Source organism: Sarcophilus harrisii, chromosome 4 (genome assembly GCF_902635505.1).
Source record: "Sarcophilus harrisii chromosome 4, mSarHar1.11, whole genome shotgun sequence".
NCBI lineage: Eukaryota > Metazoa > Chordata > Mammalia > Dasyuromorphia > Dasyuridae > Sarcophilus > Sarcophilus harrisii.
Genome location: NC_045429.1, coordinates 130,720,293 through 130,743,515, shown reverse-complemented (window position 1 = coordinate 130,743,515; position 23,223 = coordinate 130,720,293). Strand labels below are relative to the sequence as shown.

Below are 23,223 nucleotides of genomic sequence, written 5' to 3'. Positions count from 1 at the left end.
TTGATCTGCCTCCATAGGAACTGAATTCACTTTACCTGAATCAATGTGAAATCATAACACAAATTTATTGAATAGTCAAGATAGGGTAAGTTATAGGTTGTATTTTAATTAATTCAGTCATATGGATCTAGCCTTAGTTTTTGCTAGTTTGTAGCTAGGAAAAATATTATATGTCATAGTTTGATAGATGTAGAAAAAGCTGCCAGGGCAAGAATTCACTTTTTTGACAAAAAGCGTTGGGAAAACTGGAAAGTATCTGATAGAAACTGGGTATATTTCCCTTTTCATCATTTCATATAAGTTTTTCCACATTTTTCTAAAATCAGTCAATTCATAATTTCTTGCCTCAGAGTAGTATTCCATCACAATCATATTCAGTCATAACTTATTCAGTCATTCCTCATTTAACAAATGAGAAATTTGTCATCCTGATCATCTTGGGGAACAGACTTAATAGTGATCTTGTTGGGTCAAAGAATATGCACAGTTTTATAACTTTTTAGGTATAATTCCAGATTGCTCTCCAAAATGGTTTCATCAGTTCATAATTCCACTAACAGTGTATCAATGTCCCAGTTTTTCCATATTCCCTCCAACATTTTTCATTTTCCCCCTTCTATCATTTTAGCTAACATTAGATATCCCCAGAGCTCTGTCCTAGATCCTCTTCTCTTTTCTGGCTATTCCATTCCATTTGCTGATAGCATCAGCTCTCACAGATTGTTATCATCTCTATGGATCAGAATTATAAAGATTGCAGAGGTAAAAAAGGAGAAGGACTAGCTTAGGCAATGATTCCCTCCCCTCCAACTTGCCCTTAAATCATAGCTTGAGCACATTGTATACATTTAATATAGGTAATTTTGAAATTATAAAGGAAATCAATTCATTGTATGATATCAGTTTAGTATATATTTATGGTATGTGTTATTTGTATTGTTTTGAAGTAATTTTTTTTCTCTCTTTCTCAAAAAGGTATGGAAGAATAATTATATATTTAATCTCCTGCTTTGGTGTGGGAGTAAGTGGTATCGTTGTGGCATTTGCTCCAAACTTTCCTGTGTTTGTGATCTTTCGCTTCTTGCAAGGTGTTTTTGGAAAGGGAACATGGATGACATCATATGTTATTGGTAAGAATTTCAATTTAGTTCAATAAACATAATTGAGCCTCTGGAATGGGAAAGCACTGAGAATAAAAAAATAAAAATAAAGTAGTCTCTACTTTCAGGGAGCTTAATTCTAATGTAGTTCTAACTCATTTCATTTTAATTACCCTCTCTTTCCAGTTTAAATAGTTGTTTTTAAGTAAACCTCAGATGTTCTTGATATCAATCTCAGAATCTTTAACAATAGAGCAAAGGCATTTTATTTTCATTTATTTCTGCAACAGAGTTCTCTAAAAGCTGTCATCTCTACAACCTGGATGAAATGTCCCTTTTTCTTCAAAGTCAAAGAATATAATACAAATAATTCAGATTCACAGAATTTGATAATTGAAAGAGATCCCAGTGACAGGTCCTTATTCAAAAGAAATAGCATATGTAAAAAATGGTGGTGGGGAAGAAGATGATTGCATTGTAGATTTAGAAAATAAATTTCATGACATAAACTCTGAGAGTTCCAGGTAGGATTTCCATAACAAGACTATATTTCTCCCTCAGTTCCTAATCCTCTATTGAGGATTAGGGAGTTATTCTGATACTATTATTTTAAAATCCCATTCTGATGTCTTTCCTTTAGTATCAGTTTCTAATGATTACTGCTCCATTAATATTTGTAGTTCCAGTTATTGTCTCCTTAATAGAGGTTTGACCGTTGGGCTTTTTCTTTATATCAATTAACCTTAATTAGATTTTACACAGGATATTTACTGATTAGATGCAGCAAGTCCCAAAGTATGGAAACAACCCAAAACCAGAGGATACTTTTTCCTCCATACTTTTTCTCCTTCTGGTCATTGGAGAAAATGGGCTTAAACTTAAAATGGTAAGGAGAAACATTCTTCCCACCACTGAGTTCATTTCTGAGTGTAGCCAGTGGAAGAGTATCTTCCTTGCTTTAAAGACATAGTTTCCTTAGTGTCAGGTTAAGCAAGTTGCATTTCAGGACTGTGGTTCCATCTCAACTAGCAAACTGCTAGCTCTTCCAAACTTCTGAAGCTTAACATGTTATTCTGCCTTCAATCATTTTTTGTTGAGTAACAATAAAGTATAGATTCAGCTGAACTCCCAGGAGCCAAATTGATGGGAAAAGTGGGAAATCACTGTACTTCTACTATATTCATCTCCAAACAACCATAAAATAGCACCCCTAATCAAATCCTGTAATAGCAGAATGAGAAAAAAGATGAGGGGAAACAATACAAGAAACTTGGAAGGCCGATTACAAAGGTCTGTCTCACTTGGGTAAAAGGAGAGCACAATCCAAGACAGGAAATACTCCAATAATCCAACAGCAAACATGGCCTCATCAAACCAATGGGAAATTTTGAGTTCCAGTGAGGTGGAGCAAGCAAATTTTAGCACCAGGACTGCCCACATGCTTCAGCATAGCCAAGGGAATGAACAGAAACCACATCTGAATATCCTCATGTATTTCAGCATAGTCCCAGGCAAACAAATAGAGCCAACCCTACAAGTGCCAAAGCAAATGGGCAGACATGAGCACCAGGACCCCATAGTCAGACAAACAGGCAGCCAGCAGCACTGGCCCCATCACTTGTTTAAGTGTAGCCCTGTGCAAACAGTCAGCCACAAGCCTCAGAACATCTACGGATTTTAGTGTAGCTCAGGGTAAGAAACAAAAGCTAATACAAAAACATCCCACCACTCTCAATACATGGTAGACACTAGCACTGGGACTTCAGCTTAGTACCAGGTAAGCTGCCAGACCTCTATAGTTGCCAGCAGCAGCAGCCATCCCCCACCTAACCCCCTTATCAGACATGAGGGTCTGCTGTGGACCCCAAAGCAACATCAGTGCAGCATCAGGGCCTGCAACTCTGGGCACAAAAAATCTTGAGACAATACCCTTTCCACCCAAAGAGCAGAGCTCAGATTGAAAAGAAATGAAAAAAGATAAGCAAAAAGTAACAATAAAAAAGAATCTGACTATAGAAAGTTATTATGGTGACAAGGAAATTCAAGACCCAAACTCAGAAGAGGACATAATTATCAATACACCAATGGAAAAATCCAAAAGAAAAACACAAAGTAATCTCAAGCCCAGAAAGAACTCATGGAAGAGCTCAAGAAGGAGCTTAAAAATTATATGAGAGATAGAGGAAAAATTGGGGAAAAATAAGAGTGATGCAAGAGAATTATGAAAAAGGAGTCAAAAGTTTGAAAAAGAAAACAATTACTTAAAAAGTAGAATTGGCCAAATGGAAAAGGAGGCACAAAAGCTAACTGAGGAAAACACTTTTTTAAAAATTAGAATTGGACAAGTGGAAGATAAGTTCTATGAGACACCAAGAAGAAAACAAATTCAAAAAAATGGAAAATTAGAAGAAAATGTAAAATACCTTATTGGAAAAACAACTGACCTGGGAAATAGATCCAGGAAAGACAATGTCAGAATCACTGAACGTGTTTGAAAGCCAAAGTCAAAAGGAGGACTTGAATAACATCTTTGAAGAAATTATCAAGGAAAACTGCCCTGGTATCCTGAAGTCAGAAGGCAAAATAGGCATTGAAAGAATCCACTGGTCACCTCAGGAAAGACAACCTAAAATAAAAAATTCCAAGGAACATTATAGCCAAATTTCAAAATGATTTGGTCAAGGAAAAAATACTGCAAGTGGCCAGAAAGAAACAATTTACATATCAAGGAGCCACAATCAGGATTACACGAGATTTAGTAGTTTCCATATGAAAGGACTAGAGGTCAGGGAACATGATGTTCCCTGGTGCTCTATGGTATAATGGGAAGACATTCGCAAATAAAGGCAAAGAAGCTAGGACTACACCTAAGAATCACTTATCCAGCAAAATAAAACATAATAGTTCAAGTGAAAAAAAAAATAGTCTTTCAATGAAATAGAAGGATTTCAAGCTTTCATAACAAAACTGAAATTAAACTAAAAATTTGATTTGTTATATCAAGACCTCAAGAGGAAGAAAACATGAGAGATTCAATAAAGCTAAACACTAAAAATTAAGCAAAAAGAATTAAGGGATAAGAAAGAGGAATGCACTATATGCAAAAGGAATGGAGAAGTAAATTGGAATAAATTATTTCACATGAAGAGGCACAAAAGATGTATTACGGTAGAGATGAAGATAGAAGAGTGGATGATGAGCATCACTTGAACCATACTTTCATTATTATTGATTCAAAGAGAAAATAAAATATAGAATCACTTGAATATAGAAATCTATCTTGCATGAGAAGCAAGTAGGAGGGAAAGAGAGGAAGTAAATGAGGGGAACTGGTAGAAGGGAGGGCCGATCAGAGGAAGTGATAAACAGAATCAAAACACTGATAAGGTGAGAAGGGATGAAAGGAGAAATACAAACAGGAGAAGAATAGGATAGCAGGAAATAGTCATCATAACTGATATTGAAGTCTCTTTTTATGTTATGTTGTATAGGTAGAAATATTCTTCTTTTGGTCTGTTTGCATTCAAGTTAAAAATTAATAAAAATTAAATGTAAAAAAGAATTGATACATCAAGAACAGAAGCAGTAACAAGGCAATGTTTTAACTATCACATATCAGCCCCAGTAGGGAGAGTAAACGTCCTTCCCCTTGCTTAGAGATTTTAGTTAGTACTTTTTATAAGGACATTCATTTCATTCAAAGCATTTAAAAGGCTTCTGTTCATCAAATGAACAGAAACAGTCATAGAATGTTTGCATATATGCTGAAGTGAAAGTCAGATCCATGACATGTCATCATGGATTTCTATTTGCAGATTCCATGTGGACTTGTGGAAGACAAGGCTCCCTGTGCATGTTCTAAGAGCTAGGTTTTTGCTGGCCAAATTCCTTTTGGAATTTTGGAATTCCAGGAATTAGGGGTATGGCAGAGAATGGAGCATTCGGGTGGAACGGAGGCAGAAACAGAAGCAATATTGTCTTCGCATTATAACATAGAGTACCAGAATGCAAAGAATAAGTCATTCACATTAGAACCTTATCTCCTTTGGAGGCGGGAATAGACTGGTAGATCATAGAAATGTTGCATATATAATTTACTTGGATTTTTACAAAGCCTCCCCTACTCTTGTCTTGTCTTAGAAAAAAAAAAAAAAAAGACCTGTGAGGGAGAAAATAGCAATTTGCTATATTGTGAACTGGCTGTACGAGGGGAGTTTTACTGAAGTGTGAATTGGACTACACATGGTCTTTGAAGTCCTTTGTACTTCTGAGACATTGGGTTTCTTGACATGGTAAGGGACATGACTCCCAAAGACATTGTGAATTTATCACTCCAGCTAATGTAAAAACAACAACAACAACAGCAAAAAAACAAAACAAAACAAAACAACAAATACTAGAGAAAGCTGTTTAGACTTTGTAAGCAAAAAACAATTGAGAGGGAAATGATTCTGTACAGCATGAGTCCCAGCTAAGGCAGACCATCCTCACAGCATTTATAAATGAAACTGGATGGAGAACAAAAATAAATGTGAAATAGAATAGTTTTTGGTGTTGTTACTATAAATTCTTAATGTTTAGTGACTGAAATATTTCTATTTGGCTCCTGCCATTTCAGTAGCTAGTGAACATAGAATGGCATTTATGAAGTTTAAATTCAGAAGAGTAAGTAGACCTGAGTAAATATATAGAAGAATTTTTAAAAAAGCATCCAATAATCAGTTTTCAATATTATCTCAAAGACATAAAGATTCCAAGAAAACAAAAAGACAATTTATGACATTATTAGTTTTAAAAGTGACTGAGATAACAACTATTAACAAATATATATATTTTCTCATCTTTATAAAATAAAGCATTCATTAAGGGCCATTTTGATTATCTACCTTTTAGGATTGTAAAGTGTAAAGTATACATAGATGTGGGTTGTTATTTATCAATAAACCACTGTGATCAGCAACAACCATGTACAACAATAACAAGCATATACAACTAGTGTTTAATGGATGTTATTGGTCTAATGTATTTCTGTTGATTAGTCCTGTTCATTCTTAATCTTTTATGTTTTTCTCCTTTCAGTGACAGAAATGGTTGGTTCAAAACAAAGAAGGATTGTGGGAATTGTGATTCAAATGTTCTTCACCCTTGGAATCATAATTATCCCTGGGATTGCCTACCTTATCCCCAAGTGGCAAGGGATCCAGCTAGCTATCACACTGCCCAACTTTCTGTTCCTTCTCTATTACTGGTAATATAGTAATGGTCATTGCTATATTTATGTGTTCATTATGGTGGTACAATACTTTGGAGTCAGAATTCTAATTAAACTAAAAGTAATGAAGATTTTCTAAATTCTCCAAAAATCCTAGGTTTGAAATTTTGAAAACTAATCAAGATAATTTTGTTATATGTTGGCATTTTAAAAAGTATGCAATGATGAATGAAGGCATGTGTCACATTTAGTTGTTATGTAAAATATTACAAAATTTTTTAAAAGAACCATTTATTTTTAAAATTTCATTTATTTTTATTTTTTAATTTTAAAATTTAAAAGAACCATTAAAATAAAAATATATTATTTTTTCATAATTTTATGAATCTTATTGGTGTGGATAAATTTCTTCTAACTATAAGCCACTTAGATGTAATTTATCATCTGAGATAGAATCAAATAAAAGTTAACAAATTAACAATTAGAAATTCATATAGTGTAGAATAAATTATTAATAATTTATCTAATAATTAGTTAAAGATTCACGCTGATCCACTTCTTCAAGCTTTCCCCCTTGAAGAGACAAGACTATAGAGAGAAAAACTGCTTTATTTCCTTGAATAGCTTCAATTTATAGAATTTATCAAATGCTTTATCATTTAGTATGTCACCAAAAAGTAATCAAATAAGTATGATTTTCCAAATAGAAGCTGATAGGAAAAAATTGTCATTGTAACTTTCCTTAACCTACTTACAACCTGACTCTTCAGAATCTTCACTCTGCATTTAGGTTTTTAATCAGTTAGTTTTTTAGCCAAAAGTGTGTAATCCACTTGAGATGATATAGATGCACTTAATCAATCCACAAATATTTCTTAATCATTTAGTATACTCTAGGTATTGTGCTAAATATTAGGGATACAAAGAAAAAATTAAGAATTATCCTTGAACACATTCCAGTCCTAATGAGGGAGTGTGTGTGTACATATACACATGTATATATACACACACATACACATCTATATGTGGGTATACACACATATACATATATCCAAGTACACATATCTGCGTATATGTGTTTATATACAAACACATACACATATGGCTAAAAAACTGATTAAAAACCTAAATGCAGAGTGAAGAAGCATAAATATCAAAATTCTGAAAAGTCTATTTCTATTTCACAACTTTACTAGGGTGGTTCCTGAGTCTCCCAGATGGCTAATTACTCGAAAGAAAGGAGAAAAGGCCTTGAAAATTCTTCAGAGTATTGCCAAGTACAATGGGAAATATCTCTCACCAAATTATTCAGAGGTAATTCTATATTATTTTCTATAGTATATCTTGTTAAAATCAATAGATTTGTTTTCATGACACTTATATGTTTGACAATAATTTTAGGTAGTAAAATAATTGTTTATTTTGATTTGGTCTGGGAAAAAAATAAAGAAAAATTTAAGGGGAAAGGGCTAAAAAGGAGTTAAAGGGGGTTAAAACAGAAGTTAAAAAAATTCTGTTAAATCATATTAGCTTTTTGTTGGTAGTCAGCTGATAATAGTTCCATGCTTTGTTACAATTATTTTCTTACTTTACTATAAGAGCACATACCATTACATAATAGATATTGATTGTACAATTTGTACTTCTTGTTTTGTCCTTCGTTCTAACTTATTGTTGACATAGTAATTAGAGTAAAGATTTTTCTTTCAACTTAATGAAAAACAACATTATTCTGAAATATTTTTGGAACAATAAAGTAAAGTTTCAATCTTTAGATTTTTTTGTGTTTATCCATATACTCCAGAGGCATTTAAGTGTCTTGTGTTTGTACAATTCTGCTTTAATGTCTGTAGTGGGAGTTTTGAAAACAGTGGAAGAAATAGTCTTTTTAGAAAGTGTGTAATCCACTTGAAATGATATAGATACACTTAATCAATCCACAAATATTTCTTAATCATTTAGTATGCTCTAGGTATTGTGCTAAATATTAGGGATACAAAGAAAAAATTAAGAATTATCCTTGAATACATTCCAATCCTAATGAGGGAGTGTGTATGTGTGTGTACATATACATATGTATATGTACACACACATACACATTTATATGTGTATATACACACATATACATATATCCAAGTACACATATCTGCGTATATGTGTTTATATACAAACACACACACATATGTGTGTATACCCACAGGGTGTTCCAAAAGTCTTAGTGCAATAAATCGATGTACACCTTTGTAGATGTCAGTGCATACATCCCAAATAGAGGAGAAAGTATTAACAGCAGTAGGAACAAGGAAAAGTCCCTTGAAGGTGATTGAAGTTGATCTGAGTCCTAAAGAAAGCTGAGTTTAAAAGGGAAAGGATTCCAAGCATGTAAGACAGCTGGTACAAAAGGAAGGAAAACACAAAGTATCCTATGTGAAGAACAACAAGTAAGCCTGTATGATTAAGTCACAGAATATGTAAAGGGTAGCAAGGGTAATAATAGGTTAAATGTTAAGAGACTGGAAAGATAGAAAGGGATAGAATGTAAAGAATTTCAAGTGCCAAATATCTTTGATCTTATCAGTAATAGGGGAACCCTTGGAAAAAAAAACTCAGAATAAATGCCAGGCTACCAGGCAACATATAAAGAATTGTATGATAATAAAATATAGATTCTTAAGATCTTGGAGAATATGAACTCAGGGAAAACAAAGGAAATGAAAGATCATTGGATGGCGGTATTAGTTAAATAAGTTTTCTTGGAATGCCTGAAATTTAACCTGAATGCTAGGATCAAATAGTATTGTTTATTTATTAAGATATATCTATGAGGAAATGTCTTTTTCGGTCAGGTTTCTTTTTTTCCTATCTGGATCAGACTACTTTAGATATACACCTTATAGCTACCTTTTAAATTGCAGTTACATTGGAACTAGTCAATCATATATGAACTTAGAATTCTGCTGATTGAGAAATTGTGATTATTTGTCAAAATGGGAATTTTGGGGTATCTTAGCCTTTGTCAATAATAAAAGGCATCCATTGATTCTTAAATATGTTTCCTTAGAGGGGCAAATTTAAGACCTTCTCTTTATATAATCATCAAACTAAATAACTTCTCATCCCATTCCTTTATTTTTGTCACTATCATAATTACTGCTCACTGAGGCAGTGTGAGACAATAGAATATCATAAAACATGTTTTTGAGATTTGTTTGTGACATTTGCATGATCTTGGACAAACTAGGTAATCTGTTTAAGTTTGTTTCCTAAACTATAAAATGGGAATACCTCTACAGCCTTAAAAGTTCTATAAGAGCTACCATTATTATTATAATTATTTCTGAATCATTTGTGTAGCAATCCACATTCACTGTTCAAACTACCATCATGGATTCTTGGGTCTGCCTTTCTGTAATCATTTAATGCCTTAAAACACTGTCTAATTTCTTCAAGATAAAGATGTGTTGAGCCTAAACCAAAGTTAGTTAGTAGTGCTGTCCATGGATCAAACAGAAGCTTTTAAAAAATAAGCTTTAGATGACTCATGGAATGAAATGTCTTTGGCAAAATATAGTGTTGTAGTAGCCTATCCATTTTTTCTTATGGTAGATACTGCTTACAAATTCACCTTAGACCAGATCCACTTCCTCTTGATCATAATGCCTTTACTAAAAAGGAAAAGAGCCATTTTTGTGTCTTTTTTGAACCATTGCCTGGTCCTATCCACAAATACCCACTGGTCTACTTATATTTTATTAAATATTATAAAAGTGAATATATATGCCCGATAACATATGTGTGTGTATGTATATATATATATACATATATATATATATATATATATATATATATGATGATTTCATTTAAAAGTCAGATTTGAAAGTAAAACTGAACTTTCCTTAAATGGATAAGTTGCAGCCTTTGTTATTGGTGGTATGTGTATGTGTGTGAGAGAGAGTGGGGAGAGAATATTTGTGATGTAGGCCATGTACTTTTTGTCTTAAGAAAGTGTCCCCTTTTTTAAACAATAAGGAAATTGGTAAAGTAAAAATGACTAGAACCTCAGGAAGAATGGCCTCAGTAACATGGATTCTAATTAAATAAGAAAGGAAAACAGAGTGCAAAGTATAAAGTGAATCTTGAATTTGGTAAATGCCTAGATTCTCCAAAGAAAATAGGGCAAGAGGGGTGGTAGATGCTCTAGAATTAAATTCTGATTAAATTAAATTGAAATAAAAAATAAGTCTAATGGGAAAGAAAGAGGAGGAGAGCTAAAGCTAGTGTTGTTTGCAATTATGAATCACTGGAAACTTTCCCAGTAATTCAGCAATAAAACAAGGATATGCTATCACCACACTATTTGATAAAGACTTTTTCCTTTTTCAAAATTAAAGCTTGTTATTTTCAAAATTTATGTATAGATAATTTTCAACATTCATCCTTGCAAAACCTAGTGTTCCAAATTTTTCCCTCCCTTTGCTCTACCCCCTTCCCAAATGGCAAGTAATCCAATTTATGCCAAACACATGCAATTCTTCTGTATATATTTTCACAATTATCATTCAGCATGAGAAAAAACAGATCAAAAAGAAAAAAAAGAGAAATAAAATGCAAGCAAACAGCAGTAAAAAAAAAAAAAAAGTGAAAATACTATGTTGGATCCACATTTAGTCCCCACAGTCCTCTCTCTGGGTACAGATGGCTCTCTTCATCACAAGACCATTGGAACTGGCCTGAACCACCTCTTGGTTGAAGCCACGTCCATTAGACCTGATCATCATGATATAGTAATTTTTAAAAGGATTTTCTATAAAAATAAGACAAAAACAATTAAGTAAATAAGCATTAGTGAAAAGGAAGCAAAAATTTTCATTTATAGACAATATGATGATTTACTTATAGAATAGTGCAGAAAATCAGCAAAAAAACTCATCAAAGTCTTTAATAGATTGTGTATACAAGATACAAATAACCCCCCCCCCCAAAAAAAAGGTCATTGGTTATTTTGGCATAATACTAACAAAAAACAGAAGGGAGTAATAGAATGACAAATTCCATTCATAATAACGATAAAAATGCATAAAATATACAGGAATTAGCCTAAACACACACACAAGGCTTAGATAAATAAAATTATGGAACTCTATAGAAATTAAAAATAAATATTTGGGAAGGTAGTCATTCACTAATGGCTAGATTATACCAATAATAAAATGATAATTCCTAAATTGATCTACAAATTTAGTACTATCCCAATCAAAATATGAAAGGGATTACTTTTTAACAGTAAAGAAAATATCAAAATTAATTTAGAGGAATAAATGTTCAAGAATAAATAAATGCTAGCTATGTAAGAATTTAAATGAAAATAATGGGGTGGGGAAGGGAAAACAATTTAATATTTAAGTGATCCAATGGATAGAATGCCTAATGTGAATCAGGAGGATTATCTGACCTCAGATGCTAACTATGTGACCTTTGGTAAGTCATTTAATCTCTGTTTGCCTCAGTTTCCTCAACTATAAAATGAGGATTTTAATAGCCTCTCTATTCTATGGTTGTTATGAGGCTCAAATGAGATAATTATAAAGTGCCTGGCACATAGTGAGTGCTACATAAATGTTCACTATTATCATTGTTAACTATTATCATCCATTAAATTAAGATAATAGTTAAAAATAATAATAATAAAAAAAAGATCAGGAAACAAACTAGATTAATAAGAATAAGAAGCAAATGACCATGTTAGCCCAGTGATCCATAAACCCAAGAATAGAAACAATTGAGAAAGACTCTCTATTTGATAAAAAACAGATGAGAAAACTGAAAAGAGTTTGGGGTAGCACAGCTAACCATGTTACTATACCATGATTAAGCAAATAAAGTATAAATGACCACAAAATAATAATTTTTTAAAAAGGAAATTGGAAGCTCATATCTTTCACTACTATGATTAACAGGAAGAATTCAAAATTAGAGATTAGAAGAGATAAAAATAGACAGTTTTGACTATGCAGGCTATTATTTTTTAAGTTTTAAGGTATTAAAACTTAAAATAGAACTAAGACTTTTGGGATATCCTATATAAATCTTAAAATCTGCATAAACAAAATCAATGCAACTAGAATAAGAAATAAGCCAAGGTCTGTTAGGTGGCGCAGTAGATATAGCACCAGCTCTGAAGTCAGTAGGACCTGAATTAAAATCTGGCCTCAAACACTCAACACTTTCTAGCTGTGTGACCCTGGGCAAGTCACTTAACTCCAATTGCCTCAGCAAAGGAAAGAGAGGGAGGGAGGGAGGGAAGAAAGAAAGAGGGAGGAGGGAGAAGGAAAGAAGAAGAGAGGAGGAGGAGGAGAAGGAAGAAGAGGAAGAAGAGCAGGAGCCAGAGGAGCAAAGGATGAGAAGGAGCAGGAGAAGCAAGAGGAGGAGGAGGAGGAAGAGGAGTAGGAATGCCACCTCTATGGCACTCCTGAATGTTATGGGAAGAATTTGAACCCAGTGCTTCTTGGCTCAAAGCCAAGAATTCTATCCTCTATACCTCTACTTCATTTATTTAGTGAACTCTAAGTCAGCAATAAGAACTTTTGTAGGTATTTGAAAATGGAGAAGGAAAAGAAAGAAGTCATAACCACCCTAATTATTGGATATGGAATCATAGTAATAAGTAGTGAGAGAAAGGAAAGTTGATTAGGTTACTCAATTACTACTTTATGGTTTTTTTTTAACCAAAAGAAATGATATTCAATTCAGAAAAGTCAAAAGTGGTCAACAAAGAACTAAAATCCAAGATAAGTGATAGGGAGAATAAGAAGGCCACTGATATGCTTAAAGAGTTTAACCTTTATAGTAACTTAAAATTTTCTCTGTGTGATTTCTTAACTACTCTCAGTAATCTTTGAATAATCAAGAAAAATTAATAAGGTCTCATATGATCAGAAATAGGCAAATGTGTCCTCAATTTTCAAAAAGAGGAAGAAATTGAATTCTTCAAATTGCTATCTAATAAGTTTGCTATTGATTCCCTGTAAAATTCTAAAACAGTAGTGTCAAATCCAAATAAGTAACAGGGGTCACTAATCAGTTCAGAAGAGTCCCTACCTGAGTTTTAAAACATGACATTAAATGTTTATTTTATTAACTATTTCCCAATTACTTTTTAATCTGGTTCAGGCCATATTTGGGAATGTTGCACACTGCATGACTCTGTGAGCCACATGTTTGACACATCTGTTCTGGAATAGATTAAAAAGGTAGTGTATAAGCACTTGAAAAATAGCAATCGATATTAGCCAGCTTGGCTCAATTAAAAACAAGTCAAACCAGCCTAATCTGTTTTTTTTTTTCTAGACTAGTAATCATAAAGATGTCATAGAGATATATATGTCATAGATACCTGGACAATAGAAGGCATTTAACCTAATCTCCCATTATACATTTCCCCAACTCTCAAACCCCCATGTTCCCTCTAATATTTGTCATTTTTCTTTTCTGAACCATTAGCCAATCTTAGAGGTAGTACTCAGAATTATTTTAATTTGCATCTCTCCAATCAATATGGAGTTAGAGTATGTTTTTCACATGTCTATAAATAGTTTGATTAGTTCATCTGAAAACTTCATATCTTTTGATGACTTATTAATTGTACAATGGCTCTTTTTTTTTTTTTTTATAAACTTGACTCAGTTCCCTATAGGTTTGAAAAATGAAGAGAAGTTTGCTTCAAAGTTCTTTTCACAATTACTATTACTAACTGTTATTTCCTTGTTTATTCTATTATCTATATCCATTTTTCTTTGTCCCTTCTCAAAAATGTTTTATTTCTGATTACTCCCTTCCCTAATATGCCCTCTTTTCTATCATCCTCACCCATATCCCCTTCCCTTCCTACTTTCCTTTCCTCCTGTTATTTCTTTTCTGAGCCAATTTTGATGAAAGGCAGGTTCACTCACTCCCCTTCTTCTCTACTGTAGAAGCCTTTTCTTGACTCTTTAATCCTGTAATACTCTTGCCTGCCCTTCAGTCCTTTCTTTTCGACATAGATTCTAAAGTTTTAGACCTGAAAGGGATTTTAAAAATCATCTAGTCAAATCCCTTCACTTTATAGCTGAGGAAAAAGAAACCCAGAGATTTTAAGTGGCTTGGCCAAAATCAAACAGCTAGCAGGTAGTGGAGCCAAATTTCAAATTCAGGTTTTTCTAAATCTAGTGCTTTTCCATTATAATATGACAAGTTCTTTTTTTAAAAAAAATCAATTATTTTAATGAAAGCATAGAGAATGCTTATCATATTTGTATATAATGCAGTACCAGGAAGGATAGGCTATGTGTACAATATTGGCATCCAAAAGAATCATCAATCACATATCCTCTCAAGGAGACTAGTTCTAATCAAGTGAAACTTACTTTTGCCCAGAGATGGGTTTGTTTTTTTTTTCCAGCATATGGAATTCCTGTTGTGGAAATTCCAATCACTGAGGAAGATCTTGAGCTCTTCTCTGAGTTGTAGTCTCATTGGGTTACTGAAAAGTTAAGTAATTTCTTTAAGGTCACAAAGTATGTATCAAAGGGCACAAGGCAAACCAAGATTTTTTTTTAACGACAACCTTCCATATATAGGGTCAAACTTCCAAGAAGCTAAACTGTTTCTTTTAAAGTGAAATTTAGTAGAAATAAATGTTAATCCTCTAATTGTGCAGATAAAGGATATGGGAAGGCAAAATAAGACAATGTATCATAAAAAAAAGCTGAGGGTTTTGATAAACTGAAAGCTCAGTTTGAGACAACAGTATAATGTGGCAACTCAAGCAATCTAATGTTGTTTTAAATGTCATTAATAAAAGGATTGTATTCTAAAGCAGAGAGATAATAGTTCCACTGTACTCTGCCCTGGCCAAAGTCTGACTGGGAATAATATGTTCAGTTTCTGGTGCCATATTTTAGGAAGGATTGTTACACAATGTAGATGGGGCTGAGAAGAAAAGACATACCAAAAAGCACAGGAGTTAGCCTGAGGAAATACCTGGAGGTGGGTGGTAGAAAATGGAGTAATAGGTTCAACAATTTGATCAGTTTGATTGGACTTTACAATGCATGAGGTTTGAGTGAGATCATTCTGCAAAAATAGGTTGGAAGCAGGTTATGAGGCACTTTAAATGTCAAAAGAAAAGTTTATATTTGATCATAGAGGAAATAGGGAGCCATGAGTTTCACAAATTAAAAGTGATAATCAGACTTGTGCTTTGCTAATAGCCAGCATTTACATAGCTATTTAAAGTTTGCAAAACACCTTGTTTGATACTTACTACAACCCTATGAAATAAATGCTGTTATTATCCTCATTTTACAAATGAGGAAACCAAAGCCAAGAAGTTAATTGGCCTGTCTAGAATCACATGACTAGGAAATTACTGAGACAGAATGTGAATCCAGATCTTCCTGTCTTCAGTTTCAGCACACTATCTCCTTTACCTCTTCAGGAGTCCCTCATTGTATAGAGGACGGATTGGAGAAGAACACTATTGGCAACTAATCTAAAGGTCCTATCATCCAATACTAATATTGTTTAAATGAATCACTTTTGTTTTCAAGACAAAATTGAATAAAAAAGGAAAAGAGATACCTATGAAAATGAAATGAAGATAGAATTAGAGTAAGTAGTCTGTCAGAAGGACATAGATCAAAAAGACTTTACCCATGCTCATTCCCCAGAGTTTTGTGACTGAATAGCAAGTTGGCATCCTATTACAACAAGCACAGCCAGAATAGCTCCTAGGAGAATTTAACCATGAATGGATGTTGGAGGGAAAGGACATTCCAAACTTCCCAAAACTATTCACCCTTGTATGAGCAGCAGAATCAGACTTACTGGATAACTGTGCGGATTTTTAGAACTCCTTACCAACCAGTAGGACACTGAGAAATTTCTCTCTCATTCTCCACATTCTTGTAGCTCTACAGTTTACTACTTAATGTATGCTAACATATCCACTGACACAGTCAATAATATCTTTTTCTAAATTTCAACTGTAATATTTCAGAGTTTTAAATCGTGTACTATTTCATCTCAAGAAAAACACAAACCAAAACTAGCCTCTATCATAATAAAATATGCACTAATAATTCATCTAAAACAAAGGTTCTCAAATATTTTGGTCTTGGAAACTTTTGCATTTTTAAAAATTATTGAGAACCCAAAGAGCTTTTGCTTGTGTGAGTTATAGCTATTATTATTTATTGTATTTTACATTTAAATGTGTTAATACTATTGTGATAGATATCCTGAAAAGGGCCCCATACCCTATTTTGCAAATCATTGATTTAAAATATCAGAAAAATTAGTTAATGAATGGTGATTGTGATATAAAAGTAGTTGATTTACTTTGTATACAAATTAGTTCTTAGTTTTTGATGATAGGCTTCTGTATTACTAGCTCAGTACCATCTTTTTTCTAAAAATGACAAAATTCCGGACTCTTTGTAAATATATAACCTGCTGACAGCCACAAATTTCAGAAGAACCTAGGCATTAGTCTTTGAAATTGTTTCTGTTAACTACCTTTTATATATTTGTATTTATTGACTTTATATTTATATTGCACTTATTTGTGTGTGCGTTTATTTATGTCCTAATTGTCTCCCTCATCAGAATGTAATTTCCTGTTGAATAGGATTATTTCAGTCTTTGTACTTGTATTCCCAGCACCTAGCAATGCTTGGCACATATTAAGTGCCTAATAATATTTGTTGATTGAATGGAAAGAGGTATGAGCTAGATCACAAATCTTTTAGACTCCTTATGCATAGCCTTGAAATTGGCCAGGAAAAAAAAAAAAAAAAAAACTTGAGCTTAGATGTGATAATGAATAAACAATCAGAAATCATCTATAATATGGAGGAAAAAGTATTGGGACCACATTTATCACAAGTCCAATTTTAGATGTAGGGCTTAGGTGAAGAAGTCTATGAGTTTATAGCTCTAAATGTTTTAGATTTTTTCTCTTTTAGATGATAGAAATACTACAAAAGACAATGATAAACAATGAGATCATGATAAATATTAATAATAACTAGCATTTATATAATGCTTTAAGGTTTGCAAAGCACTTTATTTCATTTGATCCTCACAACCCTGAGAGGTAGATGCTTTTATTATCTTCATTTTATAGCTGAGATAACAGACAGAAAGAATTTAGGTAATTTGCCCAGGATTATATAGCTGGTGAATGTGTCAGGCAGGTCTTGAACTCAGATTTCGTATCTCCAGATTCAGCACTATATTTCCTGCACCATATAGATCCATCTATTAGATAATAGGATAGCCAAACAATCCATAGCCCCATTATATCACATGTGATAGCAACAGGTTTCAACTGGGGAGTTCCATGCCTTGAGTTTTGCCACGCCATTTTGAGTCACTTCTCTGAGTCTCAGTTTCCCTATCTATAAAATGAGAAAACTGGGCACTATGAGGTCTTAAAGTCTATCAGACTCTAGATTTATCCTGCTTTTCATCCAGTCAAGTACTAGAGAATCAGAACTGCAAAAGCCTGAGTTTAATAAAAATAAATTCAATAGAAAAGTTACCATGATACTTGGTTATTTTTTCCTTTTAGAGTTTTACCATGTTTGAACTTTTGAATCACTAATGGGAGACAATTGTAATAGTAAAAGAGAAACTGATTGAAAGAATGCCCTGAAGATTCCCCAATTGCAAAAATATCTGGCAAAGAACGATCCCAGAATATATGAGAAAATTGTAGTTTGTCCCAAATAGAACTTTTTTATGGATGAGAAAATGGGAGTGATTCAGGAAAAATTAAGCTGGAGTCAATAATTCAGCTTTCTGTGAAAGGAATCTTCCTTTTCTCCATCAGTGGTAATAAAAAAAGAGGGATCCGTCGAATAGATCATGAAACAATTGTTATTCTGTAGCCCCTATTTCATGCAGTCATTCATTTGTGGTGTGTAAACTTGACCTTATAATAAAAACATTTTTTAATGATTTGTGATGAATGCAAATCAGATATAATCAGTCACTAAAAGTGAATACCAGTTGTTGCAGGATACATGCAAAGTTAGTTCAGTTGTCTCCTTGGGATCTTTATAGAAGCTAGGATGTCATAAATATCCTGGAAACAACTTTAAAGCTCTCTTACATTTCTGCTTATTCAATGAAATGAACCAGAGCACAACATATCATGGCATTTCACTGACCTTGAAACAGTTTTCCTTGTTGTAGCAGTTTAGAATTGAGCAACATTTGTACACAATCACTTTACTATCTTAAAAAGTGACTCTTTGTTTCCTTTCTACTTAGACTTCAGAGCCCATATGCTATTCTATATGTGTCTTAAGGAGAATGAGGAAAATTGGGAAAGTTTAGAAATATCACTGTAATGTGACTAGGAGATTGCCAATTTTTGCTGCTCTATTTACAGTCATTTTTACACAGAATTCACTTTTGTATAAAAATCAAATTTTTGGGTTTACTGCATATGCTGTCTTCCTGAGATTTTTGTAAGGCACTTTGATAATATAATTTGACTGGAAACATTCCATAAACTTCAGTAACTCAACAAATTTCTATCATAGAAACATTTCTTTTAAAAATTAATGAGATAAAATGTGTTTTGAATGACTACACATAGATAATCTAAGTCAAATTGCTTGCTTTCTCAACTGGTGGGAGTAAGGAGGGGAGAATTTGGAACTCTAAATTTGAATCGAAAAATGTTAAAAATTGCTTTTACATATAACTGGGGGGGGGGGACACAAAATGTTAAATAAAAAACAAAAAAGTAATAATAATAAGAGATGGCATAGTGTCATTGACATAGAGCTTGCCTCCAAGACAGAAAAAGCTGAGTTCAGGTCTTGCTTCTAATACATACTGATTGTGTGACAGTTGCCAAGTCATTTAGCTTTTCAGTGCTGAGGCAGCTCTCTAAGACTCTAAGTTATAGAGATGGTATCAGCCTGCATTGGTTGAGAGAATTTCCCCAGCCTACCCTACCTGCTGCAGTGAAATCACAAGTCTGCCCTTATGCTTATCACTATTGAAGAAAATTCTCATCAAAGCATAGATTTTATCTGGGGAACCATCTGCCTAGCAGACTAGTCAATATGAATTTAATGTAGGTCATTTCAAGTTCATTTTACAGAATTGTCACAGGTGGATAACAAAATAATCAGATAACCTATAAAACAAGGGCCCCATGTGTATAGATCATCAAGTTCATCAACCTTGTGAATTTACTTTAAAAAAAAAAGTTCTCAAAGAAGGCTCACTTTCAGAAAAATTCCTCAAACTATGATTTCCTTTCCTTTATATCTCTACATTTCATATCCTATTAATTTTTGCCTCATTTTTCTTTCAAGTTTTTTTTTTTTGATGGGGAAGATTATTAGCAATTTTCAATTAAAGTATAGCTTTTTTGACTAACTCATCTATACTTTCATCTGTGTTACTTTGTTAAAACAAAACAAATTTCCACATTATTAGTTGGGAATACTTAAGATTAATGTGTAGTTAATTATTCTGCTTGAGAGAATATTTCAGAATGTTTTACCCTGGCATTGCTTGTATACGATTAAAAACTGAATTCTGGGTAATTTGGAAAACACTCTAATTGCAGTTTAAACCAGTCTAGCTGTTAAATATGACATTTAAATATGTATTTACAGAAATGTAGTTTAAAAAAAAGCCTTGTTGTCTATGTTAGCTCAACACAACATTGCTTTACACAATTCTATAGGCAACTAGATGGATGGTATAATAGAGAACACTGGCCTTGGAATCACAAAAACCCCTCAGGGAATTCTGTCCTTTTAACCATTTGGTAGTCTTCTATTGAACTGATTTTACTCATATCTTTCATTATTTCCTCAGAATTAGTGAGGAAACTTAAGGTCCAGAATTCTAATAATGAAATGATTCCCAGTTCCAAAGATTAAATTGAAGGAATTTTGATGTTTATTTTTGACAATTTGAAGTATTTGGCAAGGACTTTGATGGCATATATTTTCACCAAGTATATCTTTTACTACTAATGTTCTGTGATACTTGATCAGGACATGTAGATAACCCCAGGACTCAAAGGTCCAGTGGAACTCAAGCTGCATCAGCATTTAGCAGCTTTAGGAAAAGCTTGAAATACAAACCTATCAACAGACCAGCTTGAGTTCAGAGAAATGAGCCTTATCAAGAAAAAGCCTGTTGCCAGGTGATATTCTGTGTAAACTTAGTGACAGAAACTCTTATGATAAAATGAGTCCAAGTACACTTTAGAAAGGTTTTTTTTTAAACTTAAATTTAAAATTTAAAATTTTCTTGGCTTGTATACTGTTACCCAAAGCAACAGGCAAGGTAATTCAAGCTAACCGTGTGTGAGTTTTATCAGTTGTATAGGCACCAATAATGAATCACTGATCACCAGACATATTGAAATGTTTTAGTCTACTGGATCTAATAAGTATAAAATGAAGATAAAATGAGACACAGAGGAAAGACAATATACAACTATTTGGAGTATATGGAAGAAGTAGAAAGACAGTAAATTCTAACGTTACCGAATTCACTCCAAATTAATTTTTAATTTTTTCATCTTAAAACTGCTTATCCATTCTGTTAAAGCAAATCAATACTTACCAGTTTGTTCATTCAGGATATAGAATTGTAAAATTATATCAAGTTCCTGATGAAGAATATTGTGAAGGAAATTAGGGCATAATAAGTAATGTTTGGGGGCAATTTGCTATGTGTATAGGGAATAATCATAGGAATAGATTCAATAAGACTCAATATAGTCTTGAAACAAGAAAACCCTAATGCTACAGTGTGATTGGCAATTCCTAACAGAGAATACCACTTGAGGTTTCTTCCTTTACTATCACAACTGAACAATAGTTTTTTTCTGCCTTATCAAGAAACAGTTGTGTTGCTTATAGAACAGTGTCTGAATCTACCTTCTGATAGAAGGACACCCATTAACAGAGAGCGGTAGAAGAATCCTCAGGGATGGTGACCAAGCCATCTCCTGAATACATAAAGGAAATGTAAAAGTCATTAAATTATTTGAAGTCATCAGTAGAGATCAGTATCAGTAGGCAGTAGAGAAGCAACTTTTGGAATTATTGGTTGGGACCCGCAATGAGAACAAAATCCCCATATCTAAAAAATGTAATTCTGAATTTTAACTAGGTCTTTGGGAGATGATTGCTTATTTGAGTTTCTCAATGTGGGGCTTCCCCTCCCTCTCCAATAATAAAATTTTATTTTATACTGTTGGGAGCTGTGTGCTTATGATGAGGTTCGGCGCAGGGAAGGGAGTTTTGGGAACCCTCTTCTGGTTGGCACAGATCGTAAATGAATTTATGAACCCAAAAAGTTTAACTGGCAAAAGAAGTTTTATTATTAAAGATCTAGCTGAGAAATCCTCTAGCAGAGAAGGTTTCTAGCAGAAAAATCCCAACAGACAATTAGGGAAATAGGTAAGAGAGCTAAAGAGGGAGTAACTCTGAAAGAAAATGTCTCTTTTTCTTGAGGGAAGCTTATTTTATGGACAGTTCTTGGTGAGGGCTGGGAGCAGTTTGAGCTGGAATCAGAATAGAGAATCTTGGAATTGAAAGAGTGTCTCTGGGCTAACTCCAACTCAATAGAGTTGGATAGAAATCTCAATCTCTAGCTCAGGCTAAGTAGGAGTGGTCCTAGACTCAACTAGTCCCATCCCAGATTACAGAATGAAACCACTTTATCTTGATTCCCTGGGGTGGGTCTCTCAGAGGAGAGCTTCTCTGAGGGAGTTCTGAGGGAACTCGGATTCCAGTCCTGGTTATGTTGCTTACAACCTATGTGATGTTGGAAAAATCACTTAATGTTCAAAGAATTCCATTCTTCATCTCTAAAGGAAAGGTGTTAGCTTTTAGGGTTCTTTCTAGCTTGAGATCTAAATAGAATAAATATTTAGACCAGTGAGAAAGACGGAGATAGAAAGATAGACAAGAGAGAGGGTGAAAGAGAGAAATCAGGGGGTGGTATAGAGATAGAGAAAAAGAGAAGAAGAGAGAAGGAGGAGGGAGGAGAGATAGAGACAAGTCCAAAAGAGAGAGAGAGTTTTGGAGCTCCCCTCATCATTTGGAACAATGTACCATATATATACATACACAAGTTTCCTTGGTAGCAGGGTACAATAAAGTACACCTGGATCTCATAAGGCACTTCTGACAAGATGTATATACAATGTCATGAAGTATATCTATATTTATATCCTATCCCCCAGTTGATCTATAAATTCTATGAGAGGAGAGAATAAGCATTTTATAATACCTACCACGCAACAGGCACTTAACTAAACACTTTTTACAAATACTATTTCATTTGATCCTCCCACCAATCTTGGGAGATAGGTGCTATTGTTATTTTCATTTTCTAGTTGAGGAAGTTGAAGCAGAGGTTAAATGATCTTCTTAAGAGTCACACAGCTAGTGTCTGAGACTGGATTTGAATTCATGTTCTCTTAATTCCAGTCTCAGAAAATCCTCTGCCACAAGCTGCCTTCACTTAGGGTAGGGGAGGAATGTAATTTTAAACTCTCTACATTCCCCATCAACTAGAGCAGTGATCTGAGCCCAATAGCTTTTTTCATGCCTATTGATTAGTGATTCATGATCCAAAAATATCAGAGGGCACACTTGAGGTCCCCTTGTTTACATTTTTCCTAGTGTCCCACACTATTATATCTACCCTGATTAGTAGTTATAATCTGAAAATATTCTCAAAGCAGGACAGTAGAATCTTAGTTGAGAAATGAACCCACAATCTCATCACATCTTAAATAGACATGAAAACATGTCATGAAAATGTCATGAAAACAGGACATGTCCTGTTGTAATTCCAAATCTTTTGGTCCCGTGA

General features: G+C 33.5%; 1 protein-coding gene across 1 annotated transcript in view; it reads left to right on the top strand.

The window, feature by feature from the left end:
- Positions 1-23,223, top strand: part of SLC22A3 (solute carrier family 22 member 3) — a 119,804-nt gene that overhangs the window by 59,111 nt on the left and 37,470 nt on the right. The window contains exons 3-5 of the mRNA XM_003769594.3: positions 976-1,130; positions 6,180-6,348; positions 7,509-7,626. Coding sequence (XP_003769642.2) covers positions 976-1,130; positions 6,180-6,348; positions 7,509-7,626 — 442 coding nt within the window. The remainder of the gene's footprint in view (positions 1-975; positions 1,131-6,179; positions 6,349-7,508; positions 7,627-23,223) is intronic.